At 42.0% G+C, this 13,775-nt stretch overlaps 1 protein-coding gene across 1 annotated transcript in view; it reads left to right on the top strand.

Moving 5' to 3' along the window:
• The window catches only part of txnl1 (thioredoxin-like 1), a 38,906-nt gene extending 29,122 nt beyond the window's left edge, over positions 1–9,784 (top strand). Inside the window, exons 7-8 of the mRNA XM_052010611.1 lie at positions 394–498; positions 8,322–9,784. Of these exons, the coding sequence (XP_051866571.1) occupies positions 394–498; positions 8,322–8,351 (135 nt within the window). The 3' untranslated portion in view covers positions 8,352–9,784. The remainder of the gene's footprint in view (positions 1–393; positions 499–8,321) is intronic.
• The last annotated feature ends 3,991 nt before the right edge of the window (positions 9,785–13,775 follow it).

Below are 13,775 nucleotides of genomic sequence, written 5' to 3'. Positions count from 1 at the left end.
TGATGGCTACCAACAGTTAAGTCCTTGTGTTTATGTTCTAATAGTGTATGTTAATCACATAGTATAATTTCTTCCAGCAAGTTTTGGAAAGAGTTATTTTGGGAAGATTTCAGAGAAAAGTTGCAGCCTTGTATTGTCATGATGGCAATTATTTTCCTTCCCCCTTTGTGTTATATAGTCATTTTTACTGTAGCTAGACAAAATTTCATTCCAAGCTGAGGATATGCTGTTTTTCAACAAGACTTAAACATCAGCACAGGTTGCTTGTGCAAAATGGGTCAGAAACTGCTATGAGGTATTGTAGTGATTTAAGTAAGCAAAGAGTAATATACGAGTGACTAGGCAGTGCTGTTTGTGTACTTTAGTTAAATCTGCTATTATCTTGGTTTGCAGCTTTTTATCAAATCCAACCAAGGTGATGAGGACACCACAAGAATTAACTATCTTGCATTTATCGGAACCCCTGTGCAAACCACAAATATGTTGGACTTCAGGCGGGTGAGTTACACCAGTAAATACTTTAATTTTGATGTCTCAACTGATAGCTGATCGATTTAGCAGATTGCATTTGCCAGTTTCCTGCTTCCAGCCAGTCAAGCTGATTAGATAAAATACTCTGGGCTGGCCATTTCCCAGTTTGTGGTCACAGAACAGTTATTCCATTGTTGTACAAGAACGACGATTCAAATCCAAAGCAAAGAGATAACCAGGGAGCGAGTAGGTCCCATTAAGGTTCAATGTGGTAATCTGTGTGTGGAGATATGGGAGATGGGTGAGTTCTTAAATGAAGTGTATTAGGTACAAACCAGGAAATTATGCGCCAGTGAGCCTTGAGTCAGGGGTAGGGAAATTACTGGAGAAGATTATTAGAGATAGGATCAACTTGCATCTGGAAAAGCATAAACTTATTAGGGGTAGTCAACATGATTTTTTGTGGGGGTGGTCATATCTTACAAACTTAATTAAATTTTTTGGGGAGGTGACAAAGATGGATGATTGAGGACAGGGCAATGGATATTGTATACATGGACTTGAGTAAAGCTTTCAACCAGGTCCCTCATGGTAGGATAGTCCAGAAGATAAAGGCACATGGGATCCTTGGAGACTTGTTAGATTGGATTCAAAACTGGCTTGATCATAGAAAACAGAGGGTATGGTCGAGGGGTGTTATTCTGTCTGGAAGTCTGTGACCTGTGGTGTTTCACTGGGACCTCTGTTGTTTGTGATATGGACGAAAATGTAGGTGGGATGATTAGTAAGTTTACAGACAGCATAAAAATTGGCAGAATTGTGGTTAGTGAGGAAGGTTGTCAAAGGATTCAGCAGGTAATTGGTTTATTATTACCACATGTACAGAGATGCAGTGAAAAGCTTTTGTCTGCATGCCATCCAGACAGCTCATTCCATACGTAAATACATTGAGGTAGTACAAAAGGAAAACAATAATAGAATGCAGAGTATAGTGTTACATTTACATAGTAAGTGCAGTGCAGGTAGACAAATGAGGTGCAAGGGCCATGACGAGGTAGATTGAGAGACCAGTTGGAAGGTGTGGGCAGAGAAATGGCAGACGACTTTTAATCCGGACAGTGTGAGGTGTTGCACTTGGGGCGGTCAAATGCAAAAGGAAGGTATGAAGTAAATGGCAGCACCCTTGGGAGCATTGATGTACAGAGGGATCCTGTGGTACAAGTCCAGAGGTCCCTGAAGGTGGCAACACAAGTAAAGGGTGGTGAAGAACGTGTACAGCATACTTGCCTTCATCAGTCGGGGTGTGGAGTATAAAAGTCATGTTATAGCTATATAAAACTTTGGTTAGGCCATACTTAGGCTATTGTGTGTAGTTCTGATCACTGTATTACAGCAGGAAGGATGTTGAGTATTTGGAGAGGGTGCAGAAGAGATTCACCAGGATGTTGTCTGGATTAGAGTATTAGCTGGAAGGAGAGGTTGGACAAATTTGGATTGTTTTCTGTGGAGTGTCTGAACCTGAGGGGCAACCTGATAGAAGTATATAAAATTCTGAGAGGCATAGATAGGGTAGGATAGAGAGCATAACTTTGAAGCGTGGGAGGAAAGTTTAAAGGAGATCTACAAGGCAATATTTTTTGTTTATATAGAGTGGTAGGTGCCAGGAATGCATTGCCAGGGGAAGTGGTGGAAACTGATACAACAGCAATGTTTGAGACATTTAGACAGACACATGAACAGGCAGGGGAATGGAGGGATATAGACCATGTGCAGGCAGATGGGATTAGTTGGAGAAGGACATGGCAGATAGTGAGTTCAGGGAAGACAACAATGATATCCAGAAGCATATCAACATTATGAAGGAGGAGGTTTGACAGTCGTGAAGTGAATTAAGGCCAATGAATCCTTGGGGCCTGACCAGGTGTATCTTAGGGCATTGTGGGAAGCAAGGGAGGAGGTTGCTGGGGCCTTGTCAGAGGATTTATTTCTTCGTTAGCCACTGATGAAGTAGTGGAGAATGATTAATGTCATGCCTTTGTTTAGGAAGGGCTGCAAGGATGAGCAGGATATTACAAGTTGGTGAGCCTTGCATAGGTGGTGGGGAAGTTACTGAAAGGGATTCTGAGGAACAGGATTTATGTGCATTTGGAAAAGTAAGGACTGATTATGAATAGCCAGCATAGCTTTGTTCATGAGAGATCATGTTTCATGAATTTGATTTGAGTTTTTTGAGAAGTGATCAAGAGGATTGATGAGAGCAGGGTGGTGGATGTTCTCAACACAGACTTTAGCAAGGCCTTTGATAAGGTCCCACATGGTAGGCTGGTCCAGAAGTTTGGTCCATGGGATCCAGGGTGAGATATCCAATTAGATACAAAAATGGCTTGATGGTAGGAGTCAAAGGGTGGTGGTGGAGAATTGTTTATCAGGTTGGAGACCTGTGACCAGTGGAGTGCCACAGGGATCAGTGCTGGGTCCATTGTTGTGCGCCACCTATATTAATGATTTGGATGAGAATGTAGTTGGCATGGTTAGTAAGTTTGTGGGTGGCCCCAAAATTGATGGGACAGTGGACAGTAAAGGTTATTTAAGATTTAATACAGGATTTAGAACTGGGAAATTGGGCCAATGAAGTGCTCTACTCGGACAAGTGCATAGTGTTGCATTTTGGGAAGTTACACTACGACAGGACTTGTACAGTAAATGGCAGGGCCCTGGAACAATGAGACCTGGGGGTATATGAACATGGTGATATAGGTAGTCAGGGTGGTGAAGAAGGCAAATGATAGGCTTGCCTTCATTAGCCAAGGCATTGTGTATAGGAGTTGGGATGTCACGTTACAATTGCATGAATCATTTGTTAGGCCACAGTTGGAGTATTGCATGCAATTCTGGTCACCATGCAAAAGGAAGAGTCAGAAAAGATTCACAGGAATGTTGCCTAGACTGGAGGGCTTGAGTTGTAAGGAGAGGTTGGATAGGCTGTGACTGAGTTTCCTGGAACTAAGGAGGCTGAGTGATAACCTTATAGATGTTTATAAAATTAGGGGAGGTATGGATAGGGTAGATGGTAGGGTAGATGAAAGGAGTATTGTGAACAAGGCGGATGAGCTTAGAACTTGGATAAATACTTGGAACTACGATGTGGTGGCCATTACAGAGACTTGGATGGCTCAGGGACTGGAATGGTTACTTCAAGTGCTGGGTTTTAGATGTTTCAGAAAGGACAGGGAGGGAAGCAAAAGAGGTGGGGGAGTGGCGCTGTTGATCAGAGATAGTGTCACGGCTGCAGAAAAGGTGGACGTCATGGAGGGACTGTCTACAGAGTCTCTGTGAGTGGAGGTTAGGAACAGGAAGGGGTCAATAACTTTACTGTGTTTTTTATAGGCCACCCAATAGTAACAGGGATATCGAGGAGCAGATAGGGAAGCAGATCCTAGAAAGGTGTGATAATAACAGAGTTGTTGTGATGGGAGATTTTAATTTCCCAAACATCGATTGGCATCTCCAGACAGTGAGGGGTTTAGATGGGGTGGAGTGTAAGTGTGTTCAGGAAAGATTCTTGACACAATATGTAGATAGGCCTACAAGAGGAGAGGCTGTGCTTGATTTGGTTTTGGGAAATGAACCTGGTCAGGTGTCAGATCTCTCAGTGGGAGAGCATTTTGGAGATAGTGATCATAATTCTATCTCCTTTACGATAACATTGGAGAGAGATAGGAACAGACAGACTAGAAAGGCGTTTACTTGGAGTAAAGGGAATTATGAAGCTCTCAGGCAGGAAATAGGAAGATTAAATTGGGAACAGATGTTCTCAGGGAAAAGTACAGAAGAAATGTGGCAAATATTCAGGGGCTATTTGTGTGGAGTTCTGCACAGGCATGTTCCAATGAGACGGGAGTGACAAGAGGATACAGGAGCTGTGGTGTACAAAGGCTATAATAAATCTAGTTAAAAGGAAAAGAAAAGCTTAATGTTGGAGATCTGGAAGTGTATAAGGCTAACAGGAAGGAGCTTAAGAAGGAAATTAGGAGAGCCAGAAGGGGGCATGAGAAGGCCTTGGTGGGCAGGATTAAGGAAAACCCCAAAGCATTCCACAAGTATGTGAAGAGTAAGAGGATAAGATGCGAAAGAATAGGGCCTATCAAGTGCAGCAGTGGGAAAGTGTGTATGGATCCGGAAAAAATAGCGGAGGTACTTAATGAATACTTTACATCAGTATTCATTACGGAAAAAGATCTGGGGGATTGTAGTGAGGACTTGCAGCAGGCTGAAAAGCTTGAGCATGTAGATATTAGGAAAGAGGAGGTGCTGAAACTATTGGAAAGCATCAAGTTGGATAAGTCGCCGGGACTGGATGAGATGTACCCCAGGCTGCTGTAGGAGGCGAGGGAAGAGATTGCAGAGCCTCTGATGATGATCTTTGCATCATCGATGGAGACTGGAGACGTTCCAGAAGATTGGAGGGTTGCAGATGTTGTTCCCTTATTCAAGAAAGGGAGTAGAGGTAGCCCAGGAGATTATAGACCAGTGAGTCTTACCTCAGTGGTTGGTAAGCTGATGGAGAAGATCCTGGGAGGCAGGATTTATGAACATTTGGAGAGGTATAATATGATTAGGAATAATCAGCATGGCTTTGTCAAGGGCAGGTCCTGCCTTATGAGCCTGATTGAATTTTTTGAGGATGTCACTAAACACATCGATGAAGGGAGAGCAGTAGATGTAGTGTATATGGATTTCAGCAAGGCATTTGATAAGCTACCCCATGCAAGGTTTATTGAGAAAGTAAGGAAGCATGGGATCCAAGGGGACATTGCAATGTGGATCCAGAACTGGCTGGCCCACAGAAGGCAAAGAGTGGTTGTTGAAGGTTCGTATTCTGCGTGGAGGTCAGTGACCAGTGGTGTACCTCGGGGATCTGTTCTGGGACCCTTACTCTTTGTGATTTTTATAAACGACCTGGATGAGGAAGTGGAGGGATGGGTTAGTAAGTTTGCGGATGACACAAAGGTTGGATGTGTTGTGGATAGTATAGAGGGCTGTCAGAGATTACAGCGGGACATAGATAGGAAGCAAAGTTGGGCTGAGAAGTGGCAGATGCGGTTCAACCCAGATAAGTGTGAAGTGGTTCATTTTGGTAGGTCAAATATGATGGCAGAATATAGTATTAATGGTAGGACTCTTGGCAGTGTGGAGGATCTTGAGGTCCGAGTCCATAGGACGCTCAAAGCAGCTGCACAGGTTAGCTGCACAGCTGCCTTTCGGTGAAACAGGTCTACAGCAGATGCCATCTCTCTGGCCCTACACTCAGCTCTGGAGCAGCTGGACAGTAAAGACACAGACGTTAGACTATTGTTTGTTGACTACAGCTCTGCCTTCAATACAATCATTCCAAGCAAGCTTGTCACCAAACTCTGAGACCTAGGACTCAACACCTCCCTCTGTAACTGGATCCTTGACTTTCTAATAAACAGACCGCAATCAGTGAGGATAGACAACAATACCTCCGACACAATTATTCTCAACACTGGTGCCCCACAAGGCTGCATCCTCAGCCCTCTACTCTACTCTCTATAAATTCATGACTGTGTGGCCAGATTCTGCTCTAACTCCATCTACAAGTTTGCAGATGATACCACCATTGGAGGCCGTATCTCAAATAATGATGAGTCAGAGTACAGGAAGGAGATAGAGAGCTTAGTGGAATGGTGCCATGACAACAACCTTTCCCTCAATATCAACAAAACAAAAGAGCTGGTCATTGACTTCAGGGAAGGGGGCGGTGTACATGCACCTGTCTACATCAGTGGTGTTGAGGTCGAGAGGGTTGAGAGCTTCAAGTTCCTGGGAGTGAACATCACCAGCAGCCTGTCCTGGTCAAATCATGTAGATGCCATGGCAAAGAAAGCTCACCAGCGCCTCTACTTCCTCAGGAGGCTAAAGAAATTTGGTTTGTCCCCTTTGATTCTCACCAACTTTTACAGATGCACCATAGAAAACATCCTATCTGTCACGGCTTGGTACAGCAACTGCTCCGCCCAGGACCACAAGAAGCTGCAGAGAGTTGTGGACACAGCCCAGTGCATCACGGACCCCAGCCTCCCTTCCTTGGACTCTGTCTTTACCTCTTGATGTCTTGGTGTAGCAGCCAGCATAATCAAAGACCCCACCCACCCAGGACATTCTCTCTTCTCTCCTCTTCCATTGGGTAGAAGATACAGGAGCCTGAGGGCACGTACCACCAGACTTAGGGACAGCTTCTACCCCACTATGATAAGACAATTGAATGGTTCCCTTATACAATGAGATGGACTATGACCTCACGGTCTATCTTGTTGTGACCTTGCACCTTATTGCACTGCACTTTCTCTGTAGCTGTGAGACTTTACTCTACTGTTATTGTTTTTACCTGTACTACTTCAATGCACTCTGTACTAGCTCAATGTAACTGCACTGTATAATGAATTGACCTGTATGATCGGTTTGTAAGACAAGCTTTTCACTCTACCTCGGTACAGGTGACAATAATATACCAATACCAGGTTGACTCTGTGGTTAAGAAGGCATATTGTGTATTGTTCTTCATCAGTCGTGGAACTGAATTTAGGAGCCGAGAGGTATTGTTGCAGCTGTATAGGACCCTGGTCAGACCCTAATTGGAGTACTATGCTCAGTTCTGGTCACCTCACTACAGGAAGGATGTGGAAGCCATAGAAAGGGTGCAGAGGAGATTTACAAGGGTGTTGCCTGGAATGCAGAGCATGCCTTATGAAAGTAGGTTGAGGGAACTCGGCCTTTTCTCCTTGGAGCAATGGAGGATGAGGGAAGGACCAGATTGAGGTATATAAGATGATGAGAGGCATTGATCGGGTAGATAGTCAGAGGCTTTTCCCCAGGGCTGAAATGGTGGCCAGAAGAGGACATAGGTTTAAGGTGCTGGGGAGTAGGTATAAAGGGGATGTCAGGGGTAAGTTTTTTTACTCAGAGTGGTGAGTGCGTGGAATGGGCTGCCGGCAACGGTGGTGGAGGTGGACACGATAGGGTCTTTTAAGAGACTTTTGGATAGGTACATGGAGCTGAGAAAAATAGAGGGCTATGGGTAAGCCTAGTAATTTCTAGGGTAGGGACATGTTCGGCACAGCTTTGTGGGCCGAAGGGCCTGAATTGTGCTGTAGACTTTCTATGTTTTCTATGGTCTTTCTTCCCCCAAGAAGGGGAGCCTAAAACCAGAGGGCATAGATTTAGGGTGACAGGAAAGTTTTAAAGGAGACCTGAGGGGCAAGTTTTTTAAGCAGAGGTATTAGGTATAGGGAATAAGATGGTAGAGGAAGATACAGTTAGAACTTTTAAAAGACATTTGGATAGATACATGGATAGGATAGATTTAGAAGGATATGGGCCAAATGCAGGCAAATGGGATTAGTGTAGGTCGGCATCTTGATTGACATGGACAAGTTAGGCCAAAGGGCTTGTTTTCATGCTGGTATAATTCTAAGAATATAATTTCAGATAAGAGCTAGTGGATGGAAATTTGTATCTTGATGTATGGCTAATGCGAGAGTGAGAAGTCAAAAGGTGACTGACCAGCTGATGGCCAGCACTGTCTTGAATCTCCTGGCTTAGTGCTGGTTAGCAGATTTTAACAGAAAAAATATGGAAGCCATTAAAGTTTTATAACATTTATTGCAACATTTGCATAAGCAGTAAACATCAGGTTTGAGCTATATGGTGATTCATTGGAATACTTTTTCACTTTGTGAATTGTTTTGAATGTTCAGAATTGGCTAAGATGTTGGTGACATTGCTGGGTTACCTTTTTCACTTTTTTTCACTTTTCAATTATTTCCTAGATTGCTGGAAAGAAAGGAGAAAGCCACTAACTGATTGAAGGGATAAACTGGGTTTGCATTGATAGGACTACACTCGGCCAACATTGTATTTTCAGGATCCTTGCAATATCATCAACACCGTGACTCTTGACTTGGTTCTCTTGCTTCCAGACATGCAAGCAAATCATTGTTCAGTTCAAATATTTTGTGGATTATTCTTGAATGTAATAAACTGGTTAATTATTTTTGGCAAATGAGAAAATCATCCTGGAGGTCTCCTTGGAATGCACCTGGAAGTTAGAGTTGTGCACTTAGCCTTGCTGTAACTAGCCAACCTAAATGTGGTGATATTTTTCAGATCTTCACCTGGATTCCAATGGTGAGCAGGTAGCTGTTCCTCTAAATTTAAGAAATACTAAAATGATTGCATTTGCTGTCTGTCAACTCTAATGCTAATAGTGTTGAATAATTAAAGTAATGTTTACCTAATAGTGACAACTGTGGATTTTTTTTTAAATCAACATTAGCTATATTAAAGAAGGATTTGCATATTAGTTTAATTGAACAGATTATTTAATTAACTTAACACTAGATCTAGTTCAAATTTTATCTGGCTAGCCTTAAACTTCTGTCCTTTGATCTACTGGAACTGTTAAGTGCCTCTTTGCCTTGCAATTTCTTTAGAACAATGTTAGAACATATGAATTTGCCACTTGTCACTTAGGTTGTCTGATTCCAATTATAATTATATTGGTCCACTTGTAATTCAACAGCAAATTCTGGTGTCAGCTGTGTTCAGCTAATGACCGCACCTACAACTCTGACCTTCTGGATTTGAGTTTCACTCCAGAGACTTGAACACAGCGATCTTACCTAATTCTCCAGTTCTGTATGGAGCGACTACTGTGTTGTCAAGAATGCTATGGATAATGAAGCTGTGGCTGCTTGTGTCTCAGGAGAGACAAAGAGGAGCCTGGGGAATTGGCCCCAGTGTCTTGTCCAATATTTAACCCTCAATCAACCTAACTGATTATAGGGTCTTTGTCACATTGCTGTGCATGGGAGCTTGATGTGTTCAGTTTCACTAAATTGCAACAGTGAAGTTTAGTGCTGTTATTTAATTGCTATTAATGCAAAGGGAAAATACTGCAATTTTTTTGCATGTTAGTTGCACGCATTAACAAGAAGAAAACACCTTCAAAAGAAAAAGATTAAAAAGGGATTTCTGTCTTAGCCTTCCATGTTACGAACAGCAATCTGCCTTCTGTTGTGAATGCTGACTGCACCAAAAGGTTCAATGTTGTCCTAAAACTTGAGTGCACAAAGCAGTTGCCTTAAACAAGGCTTCTGTGTGGTCCTAGACATGTAGTTTCTTTAACTTGCCCCCATGGAAATCAATTTGACATTTTGCTGTTTTGTGAAAATACATGTAAGTCAAAATAATTATATAAAATTAAATTCTTACAACTTAAGAATCAAAGATATACCAGGCATTCTTCAATTATTGAACAGTTAATCCACATAAATTAGAATTTGTGAGGTGATTATTTTGTTTAAGCAGATTTCAGCTCCCAACTCTTCCTTGGGATTTTGTCAGAGTTGGGAGGTAATGTCAAAGTCAGTTGTGAGTATGATGTAGTTGGTGACAAAGAAAATTTACTTGGAAACTCCATCAGTGAGTATAATCAAGTTATTTAATTATGGGCCACATCAGTGCCCTTGGTGACTGAGAATGGGAGTGTTCGTCACAGGAATTGGGGGAGAAATGCATATATCTGAGTTGTAGGTCAGGTTGCAGAGAAGTGAATAACAAGCCATGGAGGGTTTAGAACACAAGGATGAGATTTTTAAATTACATAGAGGAAGTAAATTAAAATTAAAGGTGAAGTGTTTTCCATTGGACTATTTGAAATATTGTTCATGTATTAATGTTTAACAGTGCATGTAAAATGGCAATTTACTTGCAATTATTTTATTAATCTCTTGTCAGCCTGAGTATCAACATTTCAAATGTACTTCATGTACCATAAAGTACTTTCAGGCAATGAAGTCCTGAAAGACGCTATGGTTTTTTTTTCCCTGAAAATTCATGGATGCAGTTTCCTCAGAATTGCACATTAGAAACAGTGCTTCTCCCTATCAATGGTTCCATGCTCAGTCAGTCATTAAAATGTAGGAGTCATTTTTTTTCATTAGTATTCTAAGAGCTCAACCTCCCATGCAACAGGAATACTGCACTGGAAAGCAGCTGTGAAAATTTTGATCAGTGATTTTTTTTATATATATAAAGCATCACTTAAGGATAGCAGCAGCAGACTTCAAGTTAGATAGTTTTGTTTGTGGTGGCAAACCTGGTGAATAGACACAATTTTAGAAGTGATAAAAGCAGGAATAGACTACATTTAGCTCCTGGTGCAACCTCCTGCCATTCATTGAAATCATGGCTCTACACCTCTTGTCCATTTTACAAGTCCATCTCCATTTCACTTGATCCCTTCATGTCTTAAAATCTATTGATCTCAGCCTTGAGTATATTCAATGAGCATTCATGGCCCACTGAGATAATTCCAAAAATATGCAAACCTCTGGGTAAAGAAACTCCTCTTCTCAGTTCCTCCTCTTAAGACCCTGCTACCTTGTTCTAGCCAGATGAAACATTTTTACAAGCCAGATGAAACATCTATCCTTTCAATCATGCTCAGAATTTTATACTTCCCAGTAATTATAGACCAACTTTAGTCTATCCCCAATTCATCAAAGGAATCAATCAATCTACTAGTACCAAGGCAAGTGTCTCCATTGCAATGGAATGGTTTGATGGCTTCATTAAAATTTTGCAGAACCCTGCGATTCCTCAAGTCACCTAGGATCAGCTTGTGCATCTCTCTGTTGCAAACATTGAGAGTTAAACCAGACTGGCCTAGTAGTTAGCATGAGCCAATCCACATGGTGGCTTCTTTCTAGGATGAAGTTATGCATAAGGACAATGCTCCAATTGATGTGAATCTTCTACATCAGAATAATTGAGCTGTCATGGTAGTGCAGAAGTCTATCCTGATTAATGGTACAGAAAGAAGGGTAAAAGTGAAAATCAAAAGGTCACAGTAATCAGGAAGCATTTGCCCAATTTCCATTTTCAGTCCTCTTGTGCTTCAAGGAATGGGCAGTGTATTTTGACCAAGCAAACTAAATCCACCCCCCATTAATGTATTAAACAAAAATGACTTTGGTTAGTGATCTTTGATCATGAAATGGATATTGGATTTTCTGGCTATTGGATGATGAAATCATGAATGTGGGAGGAGATTTTGTAACAGTATAAATCTAGATTGTATGCAGGTAAATGTGGTTAGTCAAGATTCTAACTAAGAAAGGTACTGTATGTACTTAAATATGAGCTGTCAGATTTCAGAAAGGTAACTGCACCTTGGCACCCACTAGAGGAGCTTTGCTAGTGAACTCAATCAAAATCTCAGATGGGTCCCTCTGCAGAAGAAAATAATGGCTACCTAATGCTAAGCATCTCTCACAAATTCCTAGATTCATAAATCTGATGCTGATAAGTAGGCCAAGCAGCTACCAATCTCACCACTTTAGTATGGAGGCTGCAACAGTAAAACTTATGCATATTAAATGAGAGAAGTTAATAGCATCCAATTGGCAGAAATGGGAGATAAATGCACGTATAATGCAAAATGCAATAAAATTTAATTTTGGTGCATCTCATAGTATTCAAAAATGAGTGCTAAATGGAAAAGTGTTCAATAAAACAAGTGACTTGTGTGATGTTTGCAATGGGTACTTGGAAGAATTTGTCACCTTAACTCCCAACAAGTATATTCAACAAGGGATGACTTTCAGATATTTATGACATACTTTAGCCAAAGTGAGCCTGAGTTTCCTCATGCAGTGCATCTTTACATTGCTCTGCCAGCTAAGGTCCTGCAGAAGACTCATTCCTTTGGTCAAACTTAATTGAAACTAGTGAACAGATTGAAAGCAGAACTGGATTGCAGAAAGTATGCAATGGGATTCCCCAGATTTTAGTATAGGACTGCTACTGTGTTTGATGTTCATCATTGAATTGGGCCTGGGGAATAGGACATTATTTCCAGATTTGAAGATAGCAGAAAGTTTGTAAGTGTAGTAAACAGTGAGGTAGATAGTAATAGACATGCTGGTGGAACAGCTGGGCATATGGTAGATTAAATTCAATGCTGGAAATAGGTGATAAATTTCAGAGACAATATATGCTAGATGGTATGATCTTAGTGGGTGTAAGAGCTGAAGTGCTGGGGTTGAGGGAATTTTGTGAACAAATCTTTGAAGCAGATAGGACAATAACAAAGCAGTTTACTTAGCATATGGGATTCTGGGCTTGGTAAATAGAGGTATAAGGTACTGGAGCTGGGAAGTTTTTTTTTGTTCAAAAAATAAACTTTATTCATAATTTTAAAAAATATATAAAGAATAAACAGTGCAAAACCTTTACATTCATGGTCAATACATTCAGTAGTGTTAACTTATTTCTTTTAAAACCATAACACCATTTTGATATTTGAGAGGCTTCCCCACCTGATTCAGCCCCTCCATGTCCAGTAGCAGAAGAACACTAAACAGTGGTCCTTCCCCACCAAGCCCTTGCATTCACTGCACCAAGCTTCAGTGCATCCCTCAGCACGTACTCCTGCAGCCTGGAATGTGCCAGTCGGCAGCTTTCCCCCACGGACATCTCACTGTGCTGGGAGACCAACAAGTTTCAGGTGGACCAATGAGTATCTTTCACCAAGCTGATGATCTTCCAGCAGTAGTTGATGTACATCTGTGTGTGTGTGTGTGTGTCCCTGGGAACAGCCTGTAGATAAGAGTGTCCTCTGTTATGCAGCTGCTTGGGATGAACCATGACAAGGACCCTTGCATCTTTCTCCAATTCTCTTACCAAATCCACAGTCTGCAAAGAGATAGGCAACCACCTTGTCCTCAATAGTCGGTCCGAGGGCAGTGTGCATTGGCAGTGATTTTCTGACCGTGCAGAATGGATCTGACTGGGAGGGCCTCTCTCACCACCAACCAAGCGAGATCTTGGTGCTTGTTGGTGAGTTCTGGCGATGAGGCATTCTGCCAAATGGTTTGGACAGTCTGCTCAGGGAACCACCCTGCAGTAGCTATCGAGTCCTTGCCCCGCTGTATCTGCAGGACATTCCATGCTGACCACTGCCTGATGGATTTGTGGTCAAAGGTGTTTGGAAGAATTTTTCCACCAAGGACGGGTAGTGCAGCAACATCCAGCTGACTGGGATCTGGTGCAGCAATGGGGCCAGACGCATCCTTCGCAACACCAGGAACAGATAGAACCTCAGCATGTAGTGACACTTAGTGTCCACGTACTGTGCTTCTATGCACAACCTGATGCAGCCACACATAAAGGTAGTCATCAGGGTAAGGGTGACATTGGATACACTTTTGCCCCTGTTA

The sequence above is a fragment of the Pristis pectinata genome, chromosome 2 (assembly GCF_009764475.1).
Source record: "Pristis pectinata isolate sPriPec2 chromosome 2, sPriPec2.1.pri, whole genome shotgun sequence".
NCBI lineage: Eukaryota > Metazoa > Chordata > Chondrichthyes > Rhinopristiformes > Pristidae > Pristis > Pristis pectinata.
This window is presented reverse-complemented; position numbering and strand designations above follow the sequence as displayed.